Source organism: Nasonia vitripennis (genome assembly GCF_009193385.2).
Source record: "Nasonia vitripennis strain AsymCx chromosome 3 unlocalized genomic scaffold, Nvit_psr_1.1 chr3_random0002, whole genome shotgun sequence".
Lineage (NCBI taxonomy): Eukaryota > Metazoa > Arthropoda > Insecta > Hymenoptera > Pteromalidae > Nasonia > Nasonia vitripennis.
Genome location: NW_022279621.1, coordinates 15,358 through 41,996, shown reverse-complemented (window position 1 = coordinate 41,996; position 26,639 = coordinate 15,358). Strand labels below are relative to the sequence as shown.

The 26,639-nt window shown below is 40.1% G+C and overlaps 1 protein-coding gene across 1 annotated transcript in view; it reads right to left on the bottom strand.

Moving 5' to 3' along the window:
* LOC100679968 (venom dipeptidyl peptidase 4) overlaps positions 1-20,378 on the bottom strand; it is a 297,831-nt gene extending 277,453 nt beyond the window's left edge. Inside the window, exons 1-3 of the mRNA XM_031925590.1 lie at positions 20,272-20,378; positions 19,811-19,931; positions 19,491-19,726 (exon numbers count right to left, since the gene is read on the bottom strand). Coding sequence (XP_031781450.1) covers positions 19,491-19,726; positions 19,811-19,931; positions 20,272-20,378 — 464 coding nt within the window. The remainder of the gene's footprint in view (positions 1-19,490; positions 19,727-19,810; positions 19,932-20,271) is intronic.
* Positions 20,379-26,639: the final 6,261 nt, after the last annotated feature.

Genomic DNA, 26,639 nt, shown 5'->3' with positions numbered 1-26,639 from the left:
ATGTCAAAAATTTTTCACGTGTATATTTTTACCCTTTTAGAAACCCAGCGATAAAGATAGCACTACATATGTAGCTCTATCTTTATTACTACTCAAATCTCTCAATCTTTTACGGCAGGCCTTCGACTAATTTGTTATTTACTAATTTTGATAAATATTGAAAATTTACATGGCCAAGTGCCCTATGCCATGTCTCTTTATCAGTCAGTTTGACCGAATAAACATACATTGATTTAGTACTTTTTTTAACTACGAAGCTTTTCATGAAATATAGATTGTCTTTTTTATTAGCAACTGCTATTTATTCTCGACGTTTATTGTAAATTTTGGCATCATCATTTTTGGCTACTACTGTATAATTTTCAGTGACTTTTGATAAACTCAATATATTTTGTCTGATACCTTTAACATAATAAACATTTTCGACTTCTATTTGTTTTTCATTATAATAATTTTTAAAAAATAATTTTACAGTTCCGATTTTAGTAGCTTTCAAATTTTTACCATCTGGTAATTTTACATCAATAGGCTCTTTTAAACATGTGAATTTATCAAAGAATTTATCGTTATTTACAATGGGGTCTGTACAGCCACTATCAAGAACCCAATTTATTTTTCATAAATTTTCGCTACTATTATTTAACGCAGTTACCTGATTTACCTCTGAATTGCAGACCTGTGTCAGCCATGCTTCGGATGTGTAGTTGCCCTGTTGTTGGCCGGAAGACTCGCCTTTGGGTTGACCTTGTCTTCAGAATCTGGTTGAGTGATATTTTTCTCCTTGATCTTTGACTTGACGTAGTCTACTGTTCTTTGATCCTCTGGGATAACATCTGTAAAATCTCCGATGTAGTTGTAGCTTGGTGACAAGGCTCTGATTAAATATCTCAACTTTTCAGTATCTTTTAGTTTACCACCAGCCGTTTTGAACTCGTTTGTAACTTTTTTGAATTCTACAAAAAAATCTCCAACTTATTTATAGTTATTCAGTTTAATTTCCTCAATTTCACTTCTGCATATTATTTGCAGGGCTGTAGACTGTGACAGATGCATCTTATCGAATTTTTGTACCATTTCAAGAGCCGTTGTGCATTCGCCAACATACTCTAATTGTTTATTCGAAATTAATCTTATTATTATTGTTCTTGCTTTGAGGTCAATCTTTCTCCATTATGCCTTGTCCTTTTTTTTCATCTTCCGTCATTTGTCTGATTACTGGATCTTTGCATTTTTTGTATTCTAGTAAAATCATTATTCTAATATACAGCTAGAATAAGTTGCCCCGTCGAATACGGGTATTAGAATATCTTCTACTTTAGCTTGCTTAGCCATATTTATTTCTTTTGTACTTTTCTCTTGTTTTACTATATATTTAAGCCACGAAAACATGTGCTTAACCTCTAAATTTGACACGTGCTCTGTAATAGCACTTCACCACTTTTACTTGCCAACTTCAATCTGCTTGCATAAATTTTAATTATTTTTTAAAAATCTCCTCATTTTTCAGTAGCTGAGGACTTTATCTTCGTCACTGAGCATATATTTTTTTTACTTTAACTCTTTTTGACCGGTTAATCTTCACTTGAAAATTTTTTATTGTTGACAGACGTTTTGACATGAAAATTCAAATTTCAATACTTTACAAGTATATCAATTTTTCGAGGAATATTCTACTTTAATTTCACTGTATAATTTTCACTGTGCGATTCACTTTGTTAACAGTAATCGTAAACTACTTTTCCACGTGGCTCTTCTTCTAACCTCACTTTTTTATAAGTATTTCTATACCTCCCCGAAGGTTGGCATACTAATAAATTCAGACATACTAACCACGGACTGCTACCATGTTGGAGTGGTGGATAAATAAAGACACTGTTCATAATAATTGTAAATCTATCGTTGAAAGTAAGTGGCATAAGCCACAAGTCGGCAGTACATCCGTTTAGCTCAGAGTCTAACAGGCAAGAGAGAGTATAGTACAGTATCGCATAGTCTGACTCCACGGAGCCGAGTATACAGTATAGTATGCGCTTAGAGTATATACGCGAGGCATGCGCACTATCCTCGCATTTGCTCGAGCTTGTCTCGTTGCACGAAATCGTCGTCAACCAGTAGATGGCGCGACGAGTACCTTTTTTATGTATTACGACTGTAAAATTCAGCGGGCATGTTGTAATATGTGAATTTATATATTGTGTCGACGAGCATTATCCGAACATCAACTCCCATGGCTGGCACCTTCGATACCAGCTTGACGTCGAGAAGCAGCTACTTAGGAGCCTTCCAAGGAGTGGAGCAGCTTGTCTAGGAGGGACGCGTTCTCGTTATGAACAACCAGATTCCGTCATTTGACCTTGGACACCGGAGGTCGTGCTCGACGCGTGCTTCGCATCTCCGTATATCTCACGACTCTCTTCACGTGACTATAAAGACGCCGAAGCCAAGATTGGTGCCACCGAATCCTCGGCTCGTCTACCGGACACCGTCCTCTCGCGCAACGCGCGCGACTATTGTAACCAATTAAAGTGATCAATATATGTAACTATTCTATCTACAAGTTTGCGCGTTATGCTGTTACGAACCCCGTCCTTCCTATCTCCTGTTCGCGGACTCGATAGGGTTAGACTAGGATATAGCCGCAGCATCTGCTATTCGTATTTACGGGCATAGCTGAAGAATAGTACGAAAACAACAAAGATAAGTAGCAAAGCTGGGAAGAGTTCTATACGGCGGCGACAAGACGGTACGGCACGAACAGGCGATTCCAAAAACGGACGCAGAGAGAAGATACTAAGGCGCGCACGAGCCCATTTTGTGACATGCCTAGGAGGCATAATGAAGGAAATAAAGCCACAAATAAGCCTGAAAAATTAATTAGACATCTTACATAAAAATCTGAGGCCAGAACAACAGAGGTTGATCCCTCATATGAACTGCCACGACTGGGACAGTTTCCGAAGAAGCCAAAACCGTACTGGCGAGCGGGCAAGAGTACGGCGCACTACCACCACTGAAGAAAACTCTACTAGCATCTCTTACGTACGTCTTAACAACAAAACGCAAAAAGCCTGGCGCCGCAGCTGAAAAGTGTTATAGACAATAACCGGAAAATTATGCAACGTTGTCCGAGCCTTTAACTCAGCTGACAAAGAAAAATCAGCCGTCCGTTTAGGGCGATGAACAGCAATCAGCATTCGAGACCATAAAAACTCTTATCGCCTTGGCTCTAGTACTGCACTGCCCGTGCTTCAATCAGCAGTTCGTCATACAAACTGATGGAAGTGATACAGGGCTCAACATTGTGTTGACGCAGTGCATAGACGGACAAAACCGAGTACTCCAATTTGCCAGCACAGTATGCACTCCCACAGAGAGGAATTACACGGTCAGCGAACGAGAATGGTTGGCCGTGCTTTTCGCCATACGCAAGTTTTACCAGTACATCGAAGGTTATAAATTCAAAGTCATAACAGATCACAGTAGCCTAAGGTGGCAATACAATCTCTGTCAGCTGAGCAGAGTCGAACAGCACGCGTCACCAGATTTCATGGAAAAACGTGCGATGCAAAGGCCTTGGCAAAGGATAGCTGGAGATATCATGGGCCCCTTGCCGAAGTCTGCTAAAGGCCACGAGTACGCACTTATCTTCCAGGGTTTGTTTACTTAATGGATAGAGTGCGTTCTCTTAAGAGAGAAACTTCAACGTTTACTCAAGATAATCATGCTTGCGAGGTGAAGGCGATGAACGACCCGCCAGAAGCGTGTGAACTCGAGTCTGAGATCAAGCCGACGGACGCAGTGGCGGGAGGAAAGCGCGAGCACGAGTAACGGCCCGGTAAATATGGGTCGACATCCGCAGTGACGGAGAGAAGTGGCGGACCCGTAAACGAAGCGATCCCAAAATCCTTTCCCCGCCCGCGCAGGCAACCTTGGAAAATTGTAACGGCGAGCGCGCCGACGGTGAATTTGCTAGATAGTAAGCGTAAGCCCGGCCGATCTAAGGGATCGACTAAAGCAAATCGGCCGAAGCCAAAGGCATTATCATCTCGAAAGACATGAGCAAGGCGCCGCACCATCATCATAATATATTACATTTAGATCATTGTAATATATCACATCGAAACGGGCTTGCCACAAGGAAGAATGCGCGCGGATGAAGCAGCAGTAGTGTACCGAGTATTTCCGGAAGAAGAGAGAGGAAGAGTCGAGATGCTACGTCTGCAGCCACCTGGGCCTGAAGCATTTGCACCAATGCTCAGAGTGAGCTGCACATAAAAAGATCTTGGCAGAGATCCTACGGGACCGCAAGAAAAACTAGGGGAGAGAAGATGTAGAAGAAATGATCGCTAGAAGGAATAAAATGTACCTCGTTTCCCCTATATCCTGTGTGTTCTTATTTGACTACCTAAAATCCCATTTCACTGCATCCTAGCATCTCATTCTTCCGTATGATCGCGCGTTGGGGCACAGTGTACCAAAATCCACCATTTATGGCCAAAATTCGCTTGACAAGTTCAATCGCAATCATTCTTAATAAAAAAATTGCAAAATACTTTTACGTTAATTTCTGTTCATGTAGAACTGCTTATATTTAATAACGCGTTACATACCCTATACGAAAAATAAGAAAATTTACAGCATTTGTTTTATAATCTGTGAGGTGTTTAAGACCCCTTTAAGTTTCTAAAATGTATAAGGTAGTAGTTCACTTCCTCGCGTCGTTTTTTGGTCCAGTTAACAATACGCAATATAGTGCCTCCATCGCCTCTTTTCCCATCGTTTTTGACACTTGGCTGGGGTTTGTTCCATCGCGGATTTTTGAACTTCCTTTTGAGTATTGTCACCACGCCGGGTTTCATCGTATATATTCTTTCGTTCTGTCGTTAGAAGGTCAATATGCGGCATACCTGAGATAACGCACACTGCATCTTCTGATACTGTTCGGTAGGCAGAAGCAACCCACAATGCACTTTTCCTATAAACTGTTGACAGCTTTCGTGCGTAGGACTGGACCAACATAGCGTCTGCCCAAACTATGTCACCGTATAACATAATTGATGTAGTTCCACTAGCTGGAAGTAACCGTCGACCCTGTGTTGGTGCACCTACATTTGGCATTAGTCGCCATAGTGCAGCACTGACTTCTGCTGTCTTATTGCTCATCCTCTCGAGATGCTGCTTAAATGTTAGTCTGGCGTCCATTGTGATTCCCAGGTACTTAATAGACGGCTTAGAGTCTATTTCGTGTCCGACAACTATCAGTGTTATTGTCGTCTTTATTTTCTTCTCACTAGGTATAAGGATAGCCTTTGTTTTATGGCTAGCAAGCTCAAGTCCAGTCTACTTTAGCCACTCGTGGAATATACCTACTGCCTCGTTAACGATTTCCGTCACCTCTTTCTTTTGCTTTGCTACTATCACTACTGCAATGTCGTTAGCGAATCCTACAACTGTTGCCCCTTTGGGTAGCTCAAGCCTAAGTACTCCATCGTACATGATATTCCACGATAATGGGCCAAGCACTGACCCTTGTTGGACCCCTCTGGTTACTTTATAGGTCCTTGTGCCGTTCTCTGTGTCATACAATAGGGTTCTGTCTTTCAGGTAGTCAGACATCATCCTTCTTATATATGCGGGTGCCTCTTTTTCCGTAGTGCCTCGTGTATCTCGCCCCAGCTGGCTGAGTTAAACGCATTTTCAACATCCAATAACAATAGCACAGTACTTCTTAGCTCCTCCTTTTCATCTCTTCCCTTTGATTGTAGTTCTAGCGATGTCGACTACTAAGCTTACGGCGTTAAGAGTGGAGTGTTTCTTTCTGATGCAGTATTAATACTCCACTAGTCCACCTGGTTCAATGACTTGGACTATTTCAACGCGGATTATGCGCACTAAAATCATGCTCGGGTTGTTCAGCATGCAGAGTGGTCTGTATGTGGCGGCAGAGATGAGTTGAGAGATTGCCAACAGCGGGAGTCGGCCTTCGGCTTCGAAAAATTTTCGTCTTCGAGCTAAACTCCCAAGTCCAGATGTTGTCAAGAGACAAATAAGAAATGGTTGAGAACCTTTGTCGCTGGGATACTGCTGACTGCAGGTAAAGAGACGAAGGTAGCCTTTGCCGAGAAAAGCCGTCGGAAAAGCTGAGGGATTCAGAGGTTGTCGGACGAGCACACGCATGCAGCCCAAGCTATAGGTCTACATACAATATAGATATAGATATATGTATATACCTATCAGCAGCGCTCTTTCTGACCGCGCGCTAATCCGTGTTACTACGGTTTTATAACAGTCAGTATTTAAGAAATAAAAATGTCGAATTTAAATTAATAAAAAAATTCGTTTGTTGAATCAACTGAGCTTTTAATAATAAATATTTCAAAATTTAAATGAAAAAAATTCGATGATTTTTACAGTTTGAAATATTACAAAACATGATGCAGTCTTAATGTGTAATGTACTTATCTATTAATATAATATGCATATTATTATTTTTAGTGATTATGCAAGTAATATTACAATTCTTTTCATAAATATTTAATCAGTTAAAATCACAAGGTTTTGAGGATTTTCAACGTAATACTTTCACTGCTTCTAATGTCTAAAACAACATTTCAAGTTTTTAAAATATTTATAAATAGGATATATAGTTACAAAATTTAATAAAATGTGTGCTTCCTATTCAAATATTATTTATTATGGAAATAAGTATATTATACATATTCAATATATACATACAATATTTCGGTGGTTCAAACATATTTCGTAAAAATTACACATTAATAATATTTTTTAGTTTTATATTGTTAGAAGATGATGTCCTCGTAGCTTTATATTTGAAATCGTTGTTATGTTCTCTTGTTTTTGCATAAATTTTGACTAGATATAAATACCTTAGAGCTTCTATTTTATGTTCATAGCAATTATCATTGACTTCATCAAACCAACCTTTATAATGTTCATTTGTACATGCTTCTGCAAATTCGACTAGTCTTTGGCGAAGCAGAGCTTCGAGCCACCACCGTTCATATCCTGCAGAAAAAGCATCAAGTTGTATACTAATGATTCTTTTAAATTCGTCTGTTGGTCTAGTCAAAAATGAAACTGAAGGTGCATCTTTGTCTTGGTGTTTATATTCTCTGTATGTAATATATTTTTATCAGTGGGGTAACTGTCATCTGTAGCACCTTTTGTAAAAATTTCACGACAGTTGTCACATTGTGATTTCATAAGACATCGTCTCGCTACATGTCCTGCAAAGTATAATATAGCATTTGCATATTTGTCAAACGCTATAAAACAATCGGAATTAAAGAATTCTTCTAATAATGGCTCGTCAGGAAATTCAACAAGCACTAAATGGTCGTCTGCGTTCGACTCAACTTTTGCTTCCGTGTTATTTTCAAGGTCATTTGATTTTATGATATCCTGCATCTGAACTAATGATGGCGCTTCAGTGCAATTGACATTTCCTTTGTCAGAACTAAACAAATAATTGGTAGAAATAATATGGCATAGTGATAGTCTACACTGTCGCCCAGTAGGGTTGCGGTTAAATCCACCTCGAGCTTAAATTTTACAGTTAAGATGCTCAACTGAGTCAGTGTTACAAAGAGCAGTTGTCAATTCAAAATCTTTTTGCTCTGATTTTATATCATAATACATATCAATAAGCACACCAACAGTCATACCCATTCCTACAAAACAAGATGGTTGTACAAATTTTCTAAGTTTCTTCTCGATTCGCCAAATTTTTACATACGTCCTAAAATCAATCAAGCGCTTAAGTATTTCTGGATTCCTGTCTGAAATAACTCGTTTCAACGGATTTACACATTTCTCATTTCTAGAATTACATGCATCGATTACAGCGTTCATGTACTCGGAAAATTTAGCAGATTTTTCCCAGGTTTTAGATTGAAGGCCATTAGGCCCAGCCAGTTTGATAGCTGAAGACATCTTGAAGCTAAGAAGCTGAAATGCTCTTTTCACATTCATTGCTTCAAAAGAATTTGGATCAAAATGTGTTGCAGATAAATGACTCAACAAATTAGATGTACTATTGAAGCTATCAATTAACCACGTTTTATGTAAATCATCAAAATCGACAATTATTTCGCTATTACAATAGATTTTTTATATTTTCTTAATTGGTACTTATTAATCGCTTAATTAAATGAGGCCAGTCAAACGAAGCATAGTATTTACTATTATCTGATATAAAGTATGGTTCATTTACCGATGCATTAAATAAAGTATATAGATTTCGATTTGCTGCATCTTGATCACACGCGACAAGCTTAATATTTGCTCTTTTGCATAATTAAGTCCGTTTAAAATTATTTTTTTCAACTTTCTTCAATCCTCTTTGCGCAAATGTTCAGGAAGAAATGAAATGACTTGCTGTAGCGGAAGACAATCTGCGAAAGCTAAGCAAAAGCACACCTGCGACACCTTGTGATCTGACGAATGCACCTGCGCGCATCTATAGCACCCCCGCAAGCGCTTCAAATTTCGAGAAATATCTTAATCCAGGGACAGAATAATATAACTTTTATTGCTACTATATTTATTAAGAAGTAAACCTGACCTGAATAATGCACCTGGATGCATCTATAGCCCCCCGCAAGTGAGGTAAATTGCGAGAAATATCTTACTATTCTTAATTGAGGGACAGAATAATATCATTTGTATTGCTACTATCTACTGAGAAGTAAAGTGCACGTTACCTTTTACTGCTTGCCGAGGGCGAAAGTTTCTTGTTTTTCCGACTATTATGTACTTTATTTAAATTAACTTAATTATCCACTGACTTCGAAAAATTTCGATCGAGTATATGATTTATGTTATAATTTTTTGCAAGAGACATAATATATTTACGATTCTTTGACTTCAATAGGAATATTTGTAACAATAAAATTAAGTTTTATAAGTTTTTGGCAATGATCCAAGTGACGCAATTTATTTCCATAAGCCAACATGTATTTAAATAATTTATCACTAAGCTTTTAAATTTTAGTCAATGATGAACATTAAGAAACAATTTTCTCTTACAGTGACTTTCTTTATTTTGATGTTTGCTACCTCTGTGATTTTTTTAGGAATGCTCCAAGCAATTCATAAGCTTTGCCACAGGCTTGAAATATGAATTTTAATAATTTTAGCTCAAATTTATGAATGTCTTCATTTTTAGCTAAAGATACAGGGTCTCTGCCATTCTGGGACCCATACAGGAACTTTTGCACTATAAAAAGGTATCTTCATGAATTTTTTGGTGGTCGTATTCCGGATCGAAATCTTACTTTCACCAATATTAAAATTGAAATTGCTTATTAGGTAGGTATAACGCACACACACACACACACATATATATATATATATATATATATATATATATATATATATATATATATATATATGACTTTAAGGGTATTTTTATTGAAAAGGTGAGAAAATTTTAGAAAAAAACGTATAAAAAGTATATTTATGTCTATAGCGAAAAACGCTTCCCTGAGGAGCTATGAATTCATTAATTTGTGCTGAAAACCCAAAAACTGCCAAAATTAACATCTTTGGCTCCCTACCATTTTGGTAAAAAGTAATTTAAAAATCTGAAAAAATTCGGGTGCATTGGAAACTGTTTCTGGATCATATTTACTGTGGGTTGATATATATATATATATATATATATATATATATATATATATATACACACACACCATATATGTATAATTATTGTTTCATAACAATATTATTATTATCCCTAGTGAAAATCATTGGGTGTCCAAAGTGCCAGTTCCAGATATCGTTCAAAAATTTTCTAAGTGTGCCAAAGTATACCAAGGTATTGCAAAGTGTAATAAATTTCCGAATTTGAACACTTTGGAACATTATGGCACACTATGGCACACTGGCACACTTTGACACACTTTGGCACACAATCCATTTCCACTAGGGATTATTATTATTATTATTATCACTATTGTGATCTTTATTATACTGTTTTTTTTATCTGTAACAAACATATAATAAATATTCGTAGGTGAAGCACGTCTAAATAAATACTGCGCAGTCATTTGGATTGTTTAATGACATAAAATTATTCGATTTTTTTCATTCAAATTTGCTTGTCATTGTTTTTGAAAAATGTATCAATTTATTATAAAAAAAATTTACATTAACCGTTTTTATTTTATTTCGACATTTTTAACGCAAACATTAACCGTAATAAAACCCGTAATAAAACAGATTAGCGCGCTGGTGTGCCGCCCAACAGTAGACGCCAGGTCATCACTGTGTGACAGTCTCTTTCCTGTGGGTTTCTTTTAGTCTTTTTCTCGGCAAGGACTACGTTCATCTCTACTGTCTATACCTGCAGTCAGCAGTAGCCCGGCAACAAAGGTTATCAACAAATTCCTATTTGTCCCTTGAAAACAGCTGGAGTTTCTGCCAATATTACCAAAATCTAGGCATTTATAAACCTAAGCGGCTCGTTTCTGCAGTAAGCCACCCGGATCCTACAGTTGACCCATCTTATTGTAATCTTTTGTACGTTAGAGATCTTTGTCGCTATCTAAGCTGGTACTCGTATCACTGCAATCCGCGTGTCACCGTACGTCTTGCACAGATATCTTATTGTAGACTCTTCTATGATGTTCCCTTCGCCAATTGCGACGGCGTGACCGTCGAGATAGAAATCTCTCTCTCTCTCTCTCTCTCGCTCTCTCTTTCATGCTACTCTCTGCCGGGGCTGTACCACTCTTTAAGTTAGTACTAATAGCAATCGGAATCTGTTTTGTAGACAAAAGAGAGAGAAATAGCAGTCGGATGATCGCCACTAGTTCCCGTCGGAAAGAAAGAGAGAGAGAGAGAGAGAGAGAGAGAGAGAGAGAGAGAGAGAGAGATAGTAGCAGACTACGCCACGCTATACTGCGTAGCTTCGCCGTCAGCCACACTACTACGTTCCAATCAGCTCACACGCATACAGTACCTGGAAGAAGCCAGCTCAACACTGAACCAGCGCAAGTGAAAAAAAGAGCGAACCGTTGGCAGGGGGAAAACCGCGTCGTGCGGACCCGCTCGCAGCTCACCGATAAGCTCGAGCACGTGTGTGTGAGAGTCGACGTATGGGTATGCGAATTATTTAGCCAAAATAAAATAATGTAACTTGCAGAGCGAAAATTATGTGCCGAATGAAGGAGTGATACTGACTCGCGAGAGTGTGTTTCTGAACAAAATGTTCTGTCAGAATACTTGTAAAATAACAATTAATTAACCCATTAAAGCCCATGCTAAGACTGGTTGAGATAGCGACCAACTATGCTATCCTTTGCATAAGTGAAAAATAAAATATACGTATTTTTTTATGTCATTTGCAATTGTTTATAACAAATTATTTAAACAAATTACAAAAAAATTCATAATTTTCAAAATCTGAATGCGGGAATCGATTCTGGAGGTAAAATCGAGACGAAAACCTATATAACACTTTTTTGTCAGAGTTCAATTTGTTATCTTTATGTAGAAATAAACTATTGACAAATAAGTGTTTTCATTCTCTTGCATGGTATGTGGAATCATATCAGTATTTTTTACTGATAAATTTTGAGATCTTATACTAATTGGATAAGTTTATTTCATTTCGCAAATCCTTCCGTGTTAGAGATCACGTTTGAGTGGCGGGCTAACGGTTGAAAACATTCATACATCGGATCTATTCTTTGAAATAATAATTACAGAAAACTTTTAGATTTTATTTTGTTCTACATTGGTAACGTCACTGATAATGCCGAGACGGAGAATTAGAGATCTACCAGATTTAGTTGAAGATTTTGCTAGTGATGAAGATCAACATTAACATCAACAACAACAAATGAAGATACATTATCAAATGAATTACCATCAGGTTCTTACGAACATGTTAAAAGTACATACACAAGTACTCAAAAATTGTTGGAACCGAATCATAAGTACAGTTGGAAAAATGATGCTTTGAATGATATTTCTCCTCATGTCGAGAGCAACTTCAATATTTCACCTATTTCATCATTGCAATCCAAAAATGCTTTGGAGTTGTTTGAGGTTTTCTTTTCGAAATCAATGAAAAATCATATCATTGAAGCCACTTCTGAAAATCATTTTGATTTATGTATGGATGATCTAGAAAAATTCATTACAATCATAATGATAATGGTAAAATACTTTGGTAGGTTTGGTATCAAGCAATGTATAAGGAATAAACCCATCAGATTTGGAATAAAAGAATGGGCACTCTGTTTTTCTGATGGGTATATATATGATCTTGATATTTACACTGGTAAATCAGGAATCGATGAACGAAATCCTTTAGTTGCCGTTGGTTTAGGGTCTAGAGTGGTGATAAAGTTACTTTCGACTTTATTAGAAAAAACACAAAGAGAAGAACTGAAAAAATATCATATTTATTTTGACAACTTTTTCACCAACCCAGATCTTATGATACATTTGAAAAAAAATGGTTTATCGGCGACAGGAACTGTTCGGCATAATCGTGTGAAAGTGAAAGTCGAAATGCCAAAAAAAGCTGAAAGAGGATACACTATTTCAATGCATGAAGTGAATTCAAAATTGAATTATATTACAGTTATGGACTCAAAGCCAGTATCGATTCTCTCTTCGAAATATGGGAATGAACCAAAAGTTGAAATGCAGAGATGGCAGGAATCATCGAAAAAATCTATTCTTTTTCCTCATTGTTTCTCTATGTATAATCAACATATGGGTGGTGTCGATCTACATGATCAACACTGTAATGCTTTGATGCCTACAATTCGAAGTAAGAAATGGACATGGTGCCTTGTATTACGACTCATCCAAGCACCTTAGCAAACGCTACAGTGATTTACAATAAGTTACATCCAGACGAAAAAAAAGGTTCCAAAGATATTGTTCAAGATGTTTGTGAATATTATATTGACAAGTTATCTTCCAAACGACAGAAACAGAGTGAACCTTCATCCCAAGAACACGTGATGAAACATGGAAGTCTTAGGAAATGTGGAATTTCAACATGTCGGACAAGAACGGAATGGTATTGTGAGAAATGTTCTATACCTGTTTGCAAAAGTCATAAAGTAGGACACGGCAATGAACAATAATTCAATCCCACCGAACATATTTACAATAATTCATGCGAATATTGATGGATAAATACAATAATTAGCTTCATTCTATACGATTTTTTGAAACACTCTAAGGAGGCCGAATGTTTCTTCCTACATTACAATAACAAATTGTCTCAATTTTACCCCCAGAATCGATTTCCGCATTCAGATTTTGAAAATTATGAATTTTTTTGTAATTTGTTTAAATCATTTGTTATAAACAATTGCAAATGACATAAGAAAAATACGTATATTTTATTTTTCAGCTATGCAAAGGATGGCACAGTTTGTTTTTTGCTATTCCAGATAGATTTTGCTTGGGACTTGACATGGTCACTTTTTCTCCCCAACATGCAATTGTTTATTCCTACATTACACTAACAAATTGAACTCTAACAAAAAAGTGTTATATAGGTTTTCGTCTCGATTTTACCTCCAGAATCGATTCCTGTATTCAGATTTTGAAAATTATAAATTTTTTTGTAATTTGTTTAAATAATTTGTTATAAACAATTGCAAATGACATAAGAAAAAATGCGTATATTTTATTTTTCACTTATGCAAAGGATAGCATAGTTTGTTTGTCGCTATCTCAACCAGTCTTAGCATGGGCTTTAATGGGTTAATGAAGTATGTATAGCGCATGCGCGCAATTGTATGCAGGACCTCGTTTCGAAATTCGCCAAGGTGACTCATACACTTGGGTACGAGACTTAAAAGAAAGCAGTTGAAGATTTGTAGAAAAGAGATTTGGTTTTGCAACGCAGCCTGGAGCAGACCCCCTAGTAGTGCCTAAAATCTTAGTAGTTTTTCTATTGTTCGCAACAAAATATTCAGAGCACGAGACATCACCTGTACGAGAGGGAGAGCCGTTTTTGCCGAGATAGTTGAGGTAGAGAGTAAGGTATCCGTATGCCTATTTCGTAGCCATACTGCTAGGTATTAGATTTGCTCTAGTCGCTAAGCCATTGTATTTAACAGTCGGGAGGTTAGTTTGTCGTAAAAGTGTATTGCACGATTGTAAGTTTGCCGCTGAATTTTAGCCGACGCTTTGTTGTAAACCGCATAACTAGTTTAAAATAAAAAACTTGTGATTTCAGTGTATTAAAATAAAGTGTCATAATTTTTCTCCCGACTTTATCCACAGCCGAATATCCACAGGGATAAGAAGTCTCCAATAGCCGGCAACATGTTAGTGAATTTCGTTAAAAGTAAAATTCGTTCGACCTGGTGCCCGTTTGATAAATACACATCCACATCGTTACACAATTTCCTTCTGTAGTGCTTCTAGTACCTCCTTTTTTGAGGTAAGCATGTCCGGATCTCTAAGGGGTCCAACCTAAGTTGAATCTTACAAAAAAACAACAAAATATTTGTCCAAAAAATTTTTTATTTTCAAATAAATTAAAAAACAAAATTATCTACTGGGAATATTTACAATATATACTATTTTTATTAAAAAATGTCATATATATATATACCATACGAAATCACTGACCAAAATTCATGACATTTTACTATATAAATAAGTGTTTTTAGTCACTTGCCACGGCTTTGTGAAAGATCCGGATCGTCTTCTTTACTCTACCCGGGCTTAAAAAATACCTCAAACATGCCCCCTCAGACCTAATAAAAGACATTTCTAAGAAATATTAATTGAATGTTGTTAGCAACAAGTACAGTGTAAAAAATATTAATTAAATTTATTAGCTACGTATACAACGTATGGATAATAATATTTAATTAATATTTTTTACACTGTACTTGTTGCTAACAACATTCAATTAATATTTCTTAGAAATGTCTTTTATTAGGTCTGAGGGGGCATGTTTGAGGTATTTTTTAAGCCCGGGTAGAGTAAAGAAAATGATCCAGATCTTTCACAAAGCCGTGGCAAGTGACTAAAAACACTTATTTATATAGTAAAATGTCATGAATTTTGGTCAGTGATTTCGTATGGTATATATATGACATTTTTTAATAGAAATAGTATATATTGTAAATATTCCCAGTAGATATTTCTTGTTTTTTAATTTACTTGAAAATAAAAAATTTCATCAAACGAATATTTTGTAGTTTTTGCTGGATTTAACCCAGGCTGGGCCCCTTAATTCAACGATCTATTCTTACTGCAGTGCTTTTATTGTGGCTCCTTCCATTAGTACTTCTTTAACTGCTTCTTGAAAGTCCGAGGTTCCGACTTTTCTTGTGCGTTCATGTTCTATAAGTAGATTTTCTGCCACTTTTCTGTGTATTTTATTTACGCTATCTCCCAGCTTCTTAAGTGAAAAAGCCGCTTTTATTATGGACTAAATGTCTGCATAGCTTTTTCCTTCTGCAGCCTTGATGATTGAAGCATCTAATCTTGGAAGTTTTGACCAATTGGGTAATTCCTTGCTGGTCCTATTCTGGTTTGTAACGCTAGGGACACTTTTAACTTCTTCGCTTGCCTTATTCTCCTTTTACTTTGACTTTCACGTGACAACTTCCAGCCACACTGCCTTTTTAAGTTGATTATTCTATTCTTTATTTCGCCTCCCGAGATCTAAGACTTAAGGTTGTCTGAGTTTTTCTTTTCTAAGTTCCCGGGCATTAGCATTGCTGTAAGTTATTATATGCCATGCAGAGATTCCTATAGCTTGCCGTTATGCATTGGGCAAGATCTTTAATTTGTTTGTGAACATTGTGCCTGCCCTTGACATGGTCGATCAATTCCTTGATTCTGCTGCCAAGACAATCCAAGTACGCATTTTTCCTGAACTCCGCGGTACCACCGTCAAGCAATGCTTCATGGGGGGGGGGGGGGCGAAAGGCTTTTGCCCGCTTCTGGTTGATGTGACTCAGGAGTCACTCTGGTCTAAAGATAACTCTCAAGTTCTTCTCGCTCTTAATAATATCGTGAGCACTCGCAAAAGACGTGCTCAACATCCTCTGTTGCATTCGAACATATCGGGCAGTTCGGATGATCGTCTAGTTTGAACCTATGCAGGTACGCCCGAAAACATCCGTGTCCGGTCAAAAACTGCGTGAGGTAGTAATTAACTTCCCCATGTCTTCTTACAATCTAGTCTTCTATCCCTGGTATAAGGCGATGAGTCCATCGCCCTTTGTCACAAGCGTCCCATCTTGTTTGCCATTCAGCTATCGTTGTCTTTCTTGCGGCATCCCAGATCTCTTTCTGGCTTTTGTCATTCGATCGTCTTCTAGCTTCAAATACTTTTTTCTTTCCAATGCTAAAATGTTGAAGACTCCCTGGGTGGTTTCTTTCCCTTTGGCAGAAGTCGCTGTTTCCTTCAGTTTGTGGGGAATGTTCCTTCTTCTAGACATGTATTGTACAAGTCTACAAAGACCTCTGGATAAGCGTAAATGGCATGCTTCAATGCAATATTTGGAATGCTATTCGGCCCTGGGGCCCTGTTGTGTCCTACCCTTCTGCAGACAGGTAACAATTCCTCAATTGTGATCGGTGGGATAATCTCTTTATTCACACCTCTTTCGATGACACTTGGTTCTTCCAGTTGCCTGAGAAACAGTGTGGTCACTATTCGGTGCAATAGTTTTGGACATTTAGGTAAAGGCACGTAACTTCCTTCAATCTTCTTCATTACTATTTTATACGGTCGACGCCAAGGGTCTTGTTCGACCTCGTCCTGTAATTCCTTCAGGCACCGTCGTTTTTTTCGCGGATTTTCTTCTTAAGACTCCTATTAGCGTTCTTTATTTCTTGTCTGCGGGCATCTACTATTTCCTTGCCTATACCAGTTTTATAGTATATTTTTTCTTTTCCATTGTTCTCGTCTTCTGGTCCAGTGGCACAGGCTACGTGCACTCGCAATCTCCTCGTCTTACCAGTTTACTGGTGGTCGTCTACTGTATACGAAGCAACTGAGCCAATTAGACTGCTGCTAACAAACGTCAGGTCGAAAATAGACCCTGAGTCTCCTCTTCTGAATCTGTGGGTGCATCCTTGGTTAACTAGGACCAAATCTAGGAGACCGAGTGCTTTTAGAAGTATTTGACCTTTGTGTTTAGTCCTTATGCTGCCCCACTCCACAGCCCACGCATTAAAGTCGCCTGCAATCAGTACCGGTTACCTCTCTACCGTGTCTTGTAAGAGCCGATCTATCAGTTGTTCAAACTGCTCGATTGATGCCTTAGGTAAAGCGAAGCAGCTGTAAACAGTAACACCTGCTACCTTAGCCCGTATCAATCCTTCTTCACGGGTCTCTATTTTTCTACAGAAAGCGACGTTTTCACGTGCACAAATCGCTGTTTCATTCGTAGTGTCCATTTTCCATGATGGTTTGTCTAGATCCTTATATTGTTTGCACATAATAGATACGTGTACTTCTTTCTCGCGGACATACTGGTTAAGTAGGCCCTGTGCTGTCTCACAGTTGTTTAGATTTAACTGCATTATTTTCATTTTCGTTAGTTCTTTAGTTCTTTTAATGCGTCTCGGTAGGCTGGGCATGTATATCTACCAGATACATGGTCACTCTTTAATTTTTCATCCTTTTCCCGGCAGAGAATGCAACTCAGCTTGTTCGTGCAACTTTTTGCTGCATGTCTCTGTACACTTTTTTGCGATGTGGCCAAAACCAAGGCATTTATAGCATCTAGGTAGTCGCATCTCTTGACTAATCTCCCTGATTCTGCAATTAACCCAACCTACTTTGAGCTTTCCCCTTGCGATCGCCTTCTGAGCAATCTGGGCAGGCAGCTGTACGACGGCGGTCTGCGTATCTCCATAGGTTTCCCGGAAGGTCTTTACGGACGTCTTCTTTACTACTTCCTTCTCTTTTGAATACTCTCTATTCAGGGCTTCTAGAATATCCTGTTTAGAGGTAAGCATATTAAGGTCTTTTATTTCAAAGACCACTTCGTGCTGAAGCCTTTTGATTGTGGCTTCTTTTACCAGCACCGCTTTAACCGCTTCTTGAAGTTCCTGCGTTTTCACGTCTTTGGTGCGTCGTAGCTTCAAAAGAAGATCTCCTGCCACCGTTTTGCGTATCTTATTTACGCTGTTTACAAGCACATTCAGATTGGAATCTGATTTTATTTTTCTTAAAATATCAGCGTACGTATTCCCCTCAGCATCTTATATAACATCAAGTTTGGTGGATTTCTCTCGTGGTCTTCTAGTGCCATTTTTGTTCTTGGCAACAGTACCTTTATGTATCTTCTTTTTCCTCCTCTTTTCTTTCTTTTTCTTCTTTCTAGTGATAACCTCCTGCCAAGGTGGGTCTGCCTTTTCTTCCAAAGTCACCTGTGATTGGCTTTTTGATGTGACTACCACAGAGACTACTTCTTTATTTTTATTTTTTTTAGTGTAGTTTTCTTGTCGCTCTTCTACCTGGCTAGGTGACATTGCCTTACGCTTATTTAGCGTTCTTGTCGTCACCGCGTTTGATGCTTCTATCGTCTGTGATGCCTAGTCCTTCTTCTGGATATGCTGCTGGTTCAGTAAGCTTTCCGCTTGACTTAGCATCAATTCAAGGCTTTTCTTGCTCTTTTCCAGCGCCACTTGTCCTCTTTCAAGCCGCTTGACCTGAATCATAATCACCGATAGATCGCTTTTAACAGACTTATAAATGTTGGATGCGTTTGACACAACATTATCCATAGAGTTCAGCCCGTCTTGGATCTTCTCCCATATGCTTTCTCGTTTTTGGTTACTATTTCGGATTGTATTCCAGATTTCGAGAGCTCCTTTTTCTGCTTTCTCTCCTTGCTCGATTAAATTATCCATGCTCGATAATTGTCTTCATCCCGGTATTAGTCCGACCACCCTCGATCCTCCCCGTCTATGAAGGCAACAGACATGGCCCCAGCGCATGACTGTAAACGGTGCTAGACTGGCAACATTATACCAGGGTATAGCACGCGATACTGCCCTAGCCCACCTCTACTCTCTTGAACCTCCTACCCCAAACAAAGTGCTTGGCTCTCTGGAGAGTTTCTGGCAGACATCAATCAATATCACGCACTCGCCTCAGCCGATTGACCGGTACTGGCTATGTGACCAGCCTCCCGTCTTGTCGTCAGCGGGAACCAAAGGTGGTTTAGGTCACTATGGCTCGCAACCTCAGATTGCCTCCCCACCCAGGATCACCACTTGGTCGCTTACAGGTCGCGCCGCACGGCAAGCGGTGTGTGCGTGCGTGCGTGTGTATGTGTGTGTGTGTGTGTGTGTGTGTGTGTGTGTGTGTGTGTGACAATAAAAAGTCAATTATTCATTTTTCAAAAATTAATGATGATTTAGTCCCCATGTTACTTGTCCGGTACTGTTCATTCGCACTCATATTTGAATCTTGATAGATAAATTTGAATTGAATAATAATTACTTACATTGTATTATTTATTTGGTCCCATGCGAGTATTCTTGTTACTTCAAATTTTCCATGAGTGAGTGGTACGATTTTCTGATTCAAGACATTGACCCATACTATATGTTTGTAGAAACCTGCTGGGCCATCTCTGACTGGCGATATAGCAATATAACTACTACCATTTATTGAAAATATAGGAGATTCTGGCGGAGTATCCACCCACCCATGAGTTTCACCAACTACTTTTTGAATTTCCTTTATGGAAAAAGAACAAAATGTGTGATATAATCCAAGAGCAAACAAATTAAATGTAATAAATTATACAAGAATTTTACTTACATTGCATTTCCATAGAGGACTTTTACATATTGAAACAACAGATAAATTTTGAGGACGATTCATCCACGTAATACAAATTTCCATCGGCGATATCCAGGAGGCAGTGGTAAAGTAGTATTCACTAAAAATAATCATAATAAATAGTAATTATTTGATAAATAATATATGCATCTTGTATATTCACAAGCATCTCAGATAAGAATTTATTATAATTTTCATAAGTATCTTTATTTTATTACGTAATTGTGATTTATAATAAAGTAATGTTGTTCGAATTTAACGTATTAAGACTTGCATATATTGAATAGCATGATAAAATAAGCCATGGCTTAAATAATTAAGACAATTACTGAACTTGGCCTGAACTTGACAATATACAACTTAAATGTATCACATTTCAACAAGCTCAGGTGCTATGAGGTCAACACTAACAGTGGCAGAAGGCAATATGCAGGAGCTACCACAGCTCCCAAAAAGATTGGACGAAAAGAAGACTCTGCGGATAAGCCTGGGCGCCATGAACAAAGTCTTTTTGTTTGACAAGAAATTGACAAGAGTAAAATTTCATTCCGAAAGAAATGAGATGATGAAAGAATAAACATCCCGGATGACGGAGACCTGTGGTATACAGATGAATCCAGTAAAAAGGATCCTGTAGGAGCGGGTGTGTATCACTGACAAAGCAGCAAAGGAACAATCTTGCCACTAGGTCGACACGCCACCGTACTACAAGCGGAGCTGTCAGCGATTATGTGGGCGGCGCAAGCGGCACTAGCTGAGAGCACGCGCCCACGGATTTATATCTATCATATTTATCTGCTTCAACAGCAAGAGTGCTCTCCAAGCACTAAACAATTTTACCACTAAATCTAGGCTGGTATGGGACTATTTTCAGATCCTAAACAGACTAACACTCAAGGTCAGGGTTACACTATTATAGGTCCCGGGGCTCTACGATGTCAAGGGAAAACCTGATAGTAGATGACCTGGCAAAGTTAGGCACAAAGAGCAGCCTCATAGGGCCAGAGTCGGCTGTCGGACTCTGCCAAAGTATGATCAAGAAGGGGATTGGGCAATGGGCAGTAAATGAGACAAACCAAATCTGTAGTCAAATCACCACGTGCGGCAAAACCAAAGCCTTCGTGACGACTGATAATGCAAAAAACTGGTCCAGAGTGATCTTTGGACTTGAAAGAGCAGAAACAAAGCTGCTTGTGGAGATCCCCACAAGACACGGCAGCCTTAATGCTCATAGACGAAGAAGTGGCGTCACCAAGGTGCTCCTCTCCTAGAAGCAGAAGAGGTTTAGGCCAAACACGCCTCTAGATTTTCTTATTCTGGAAGTCGATTGGCGCTTGAAATAGCGACTGCACTAACTTGAGGGACGCCAAGGGATCACCTATGCGTCTAGTGGTCTGAATAAGTCCGACTCTAATTTAAATAATATTAATAATAAATGACAGTATACATTGTATTAACAAAATCCTCTATCATATTAAAATGTGTCTGGTAGTCTCCGGCTATAAGTTCACTTCATCCCCAAAACTAACCCTTCTTAGGGGTTAAGGTAAGCGGTAAGTTTACCGGAAGTAGACCGGAAGTTGACCGAAAGTAATCGGAAAAAATACAAAATTGTAACAGAAAATAATCGGCAATGAACCGGAAATATACCGAAAATGAACAGGAAGTGACCAGATGATGTATATTTGCTGAAGTACTCTTAAGGGTGAATGGGAAATAAATCAACAAATAGAGTGCATAATATTGTGTGATATCCACCGGAAACTCTACGAGAGCCGAGCACTTTCGTTCGGAGTGGGGGCTTGAGAGAGTGGAGGTGGGCTTGTGCGATAGCGCGTGTTATACCCTGATATTATGTACCCAGTCTGGCACCGCCTACAGTCATATGTTGGGGCCATGTCAGCTGCCCCATAGACAGGGGGATCCAGGGGGTCGAACACATGCCGGGATGAAAAAAAATGCTTATAATATGGGAACCACCAAAGAACTCGGGGAAAACTCACAGAAGAACTTGGAAGTGAAAACCTTAAGGGGGCACCCACAAGAAAAAAAGTTACATGATAGTTATGTTAAAATTAATCAAGAATTGATTAAAAAATCAGTAATGTGCTTATAAAACTTTTTCTATGAAATTTAAACCAAATCATACCATAACTAATGTACTTTTAAACAATATCCTAGAGTCTGAGCTCATTTGGGCCATTCGTTCCTCTGGAATCTTACGGTAAGTGAATTATGGACTCCCTACTATACGTAGGTATTATAGAGGTATATAGAAAGTCTAAAACCATCAAAATAAAGGTAATTATGTCTAAGAATAGTAATAAAAATTTGGTTCATTTATATAAGTATTTATACATTTTTAATGAAAAATTTTGATTTTAATTTCAAAGGTGGTGTGCCCCCTTAAGGGTACCAACAACACTAGACGGTGGATATCCAATCCACTAATCAAGCAGAAGTACCAGTATAGGCAGCGCCCTGAGTGCTACAGCATACCGGTATGACAAGAACGCACCGGCAGACGAAGAGAGCCAGACCATAAGGGATTACGTGGATTACAAGACCATGCCAGCCTGCGAGACAAGCTACTGGAGGTGCGAGAAACGGCCAGGGGAATGACCAAAACCCTGGAAAAGCAGAAGGGCGTGAATGTCAAGATCAAAGTAGGCTTACCCTTCATAGGATCCATAATGATCGAAGCTTTCACGCTTCTTGACCAGATGGAAGATATTGCGAAGAGGCAGTCCCCCAAACAACCTAATGAGGACAATGTAAAGTCCCAAAAAACGGTTAAGTCGAAGAAGAGGGTACGGGCATCATCCGACGGAGGGTAGCGGTACCCAAGCTAAAAAAGACAAGAAGGATGTGCTCTCTCGAAAAGTAGGGACAGCGAGGGAAACGGACAAACTTCTCATTGTCAGACACAATGGGAAGTAGCTGTCGCAAGAAGGCAAAAAAGAAACAGAAGGTGAAACCGAAGCAGATTCAACCAAATAAGAGAGAAGAGAAGGCTCCACGTCAGAGGACGGACGCCATTCTGATAAAGCCGAAGAGTGGCAAGACCTATGCTGACATTTTGGGTCAGATGAAGGCACAGGTAAAGCCGGAAGAACTGAACACGGAGGTCAAGTCTGTTCGCAAAACAAGAGAAGGCGGCGTTCTGATCGTAGTGGGAAAGAGCAATGGCGAAATGAAGTCATTACAAAAGGCCATCCAAGAAGCAATCGGATAAGCAGGCACAATTAAAGGCAAGATCTCCAAGACAATACTAGAGATCAGAGACATCGGTGGACTTACGACGAAAGAAGGGGTCGACAGTGCTATCACAGCCAAGAGAGCAGAGGATGGTGATGGTCAAATTGGACCAGACCAAGGCCGCCGCCCTGCTGAAAAAGGGAAAGATTTGCATCGGTTGGGTAAACTGCCGAGTGCAGGTGCGAGCGAGCATCATGCCCTGGCAAGGAGCACTAGCTGTTGGAAGTATAGTGCGAATGGACATAGAGCGGTGGCATGCAATGTGCTGACCCAACAGATGAAGTGTTTTCTTTGCAAAGACACCAAGACGCCTGAGGATAGGATGATGAACACTCCAGGCACCGGAGCGTGCGCAGTCATCTGGACGGCTATAAACGCAAGCAAGACCCAAAGATAATGGCGAGGATACTTTAAGGAATCCTGCACAGAAGTAGGCTCGCACATGATCTGCTAACCCAACACGATCAGCGAGCAATACAAGAACCGAGACCCACCCTTTTAGGTGTCAAACGACGAAAAAACCGCCGCCATTTATATGCTCGGGCGCGAGTTGGCGAATACGGGTACGGGAAAGACTACGTAAGGGGAAGAATGGGTTATATAACATTCGTAGCGTATATCTGTCACTGAACCTAACTGCCGCAGACTTTTAAAGGAAACTAGGGGTATTGGAGGACGCTATTAGAGAGGTCCCCGGGGAAATCGTGATCGGGGGCGACTTCAACGCGAGGACCACAGAATGGGGGATGCCGACGACGAACCTAAGAGGCAGAGCCATCCTCGAGATGGCAGCCAGGCAGAACTTGATAGTATCAAACGAGGGTAATACTACTACCTACCGCAGAACAGGCTTTGGGGAATCCATACCCGATGTAACCTTCGCAAGCGAAATGACGATCTGCAACATAAGGGACTGGCACGTCACGGAAGAATATACAGTTAGCGACCACCAGTATATTCTATTCAATATTAACGAAGACCGTCAAACCAGTACAAGGAGAAACCATAGTCGAGCGTCAAGATGGATCACCCGACGGATGAACCGAGAGACAATCGCAGAGTTAATTCAAAGTGTGAACCTCCCATCGAACAGGATCCCGCACGAATTAGGCGGACGCGAGAGAGCAGAGACAATAGTAGAGAGAACTACTAATCTGATAACTGAGATCTGCGATGCGACCATGCCCAGGCTCAAAGAGCCTGAAAGCAGAAACGGCCTGAAACCCAGGACCGTTCCAGAGACGCAATAAAAGAGAGTAAGGGCCGCTGCTGGACAAAGATCATCGACGATGTCGAGAAAGACCCATTCGGCGATACACGATCGTTACACGAAAGATGGGCGAAATGAAACGCTTTGAACCCTATGGAAGCTGAAACGATGGAAAAAGTAATCGATGGGCTGTTTCCCACACACTTCACCAGACTCCAGACAGAAGCGGCGGAAATACCGACAGACGAGATACCTCTATTTACAGAAGACGAACTCATCGCGGCAACTTTGTCTGTTAAGAGTGGTCGGGCACCGCGACTGGATGGCATCGTCGCGTCGCAACCGCCTGAGCTGCTCTTAGAGATGTACAACCAGTGCCTGATGCAGGGATTTTGTGGCTCGCGGTGGAAAAGAGCGAGACGTGTACTGATTAAAAAACCAAAAAAAGAAGTGGATACGGACACTTCTTATAGGCCACTGAGTCTTTTAGACACATAGAGAAAGACGGGGGAAGCACTGGTTAAACCGCGAATACTAAGTGCCATATGCGAAGCCGGAGGCCTTTCCGATAAACAGTATGGCTTCAGAAAAGGGCGATCCATCATAGGGGCCGTTAGAGAGGTAACAAACACGGTAAAAAAAGTAGAAGAAGTTAGACACGCGACTAGAGACATTGTGATTCTGGTAAGGTTAGATGTAAAAAACGCGTTCAACTCGGCAAGATGGACCGACATACTTGCTGCCTTAGAATCATTCGGTATACCGCGATACATTATGCGTCTTACGGAAGATTATCTGAGGGACTGGTTTATCGAGTATGACACGAAAGAAGGGCGCAGAAGAAGACCTATAACTGCAGGAGTTGCGCAGGGTTGGATCTTGGGACCAGACTTCTAGGGTATCTTGTACGACGGGCTTCTGAAACTCGAAATGCCGGGGGATGTGATGCTCGTTGGATACGCAGACATCGTGGCGCGGCTATAACAACAGGGAATATTGTCATCGCGCAAGCGACGTTAAACGCGATCATAAGCAGAGTGCTATGGTGGACAGCACTACGGATTGACTTTAGCGCTTGATAAGACCGAAATTGTCCTATCGACAGGGAAGCGGATACCGACCATCATACTTATGAAGGTGGGTGGCGAGACTATAACGACAAAACCATCAACCGAGTATCTAGGAATAACTCTAGGCACGAAGCTGAACTACGGGGTACACCTAGATCGCGTCTGTAAAAAAGACACGACTAGGATAGCGCAACTTATCTGACTCATGGCTAATGTCCGTGGGCCTAGGCTGATAGTTAGGCGGTCACTCATGGCGACCACTAACTTTATCCTGTTATACGAAGCAGAGGTGTGGCCAACGCTATGACTATGAATAAGTATCGTAAAAAGATTATGGCGGTCCAGCAAAGAGGGGCCCTTAGAATAACATGCTCCTACCGGAGGATCGCGGCCGAAGCATCGATGGTAATCGTGGGGGTAATCCTCGTGGATCTTCTTGCGATTGAACGCAAGCAGATCTATTAGGCCCGCTTAGCGTCAAATAGCATCTCGATTGCCACGGAAGAAAGAGAAATAACAATGCGCATTTGGCAGACTAGGTGGACCGATTGTCCAAAGGCTAGTTTTTCTCCGGGCACGGACACTTTCAGAGCTACCTGTTCGCGATGAACAGGGTGGCAACACCGGTGTGTAAGTACTGCGGTGACGAACGGGACGATGCAAGACACACGTCTTTTGACTGCCTTCGCTGGGCTAAAAAGCGTAGAGTATTGGAGCTGACGATAGGGGCGTTCACGCCCGAGACAGTAGTCGAAACGATGCTTAACTGCAAGCAGAACTGGGACGAGATAACGGCGTACGTGGAGAAAATTCTCCGCGCGAAAAACAATGACGGTTGTCAAGTTGTCAAACCCGGGGTCCGTCACTTTTTGTTGCACTCTTCACTCGTAACATTTTCTTGTGTCTATGAAGTGGGATCTTACCATGTCGTCTACAAGTGGACTGCCTGTTCACAGTTACCTGTCTTATCTACTAGGGGAAATAAAAAATTTATAATGCGTCTAATATGTGTGTTCCGTTCTGTGAAGAATGAAGTTATCACGAGGATCCGAGCGACAGGTGCCGATAATAGAAGAATTCTGCAGTGCTGCGCTCGTTGCATCGACGGGGGCTTCGATCCGTCCGGGCCCTGGACGTGTCACGTGTGGATACACGTCACGGGTGTCTAATTACTATTAGAGAGCGAGTAGAAGAGTGCAATGCGGTGGCGGCCGTGGTGCGACGATAGAACGTATGCTTTGCAAGCCAGAGGATCTCGGTTCAAGCCCGG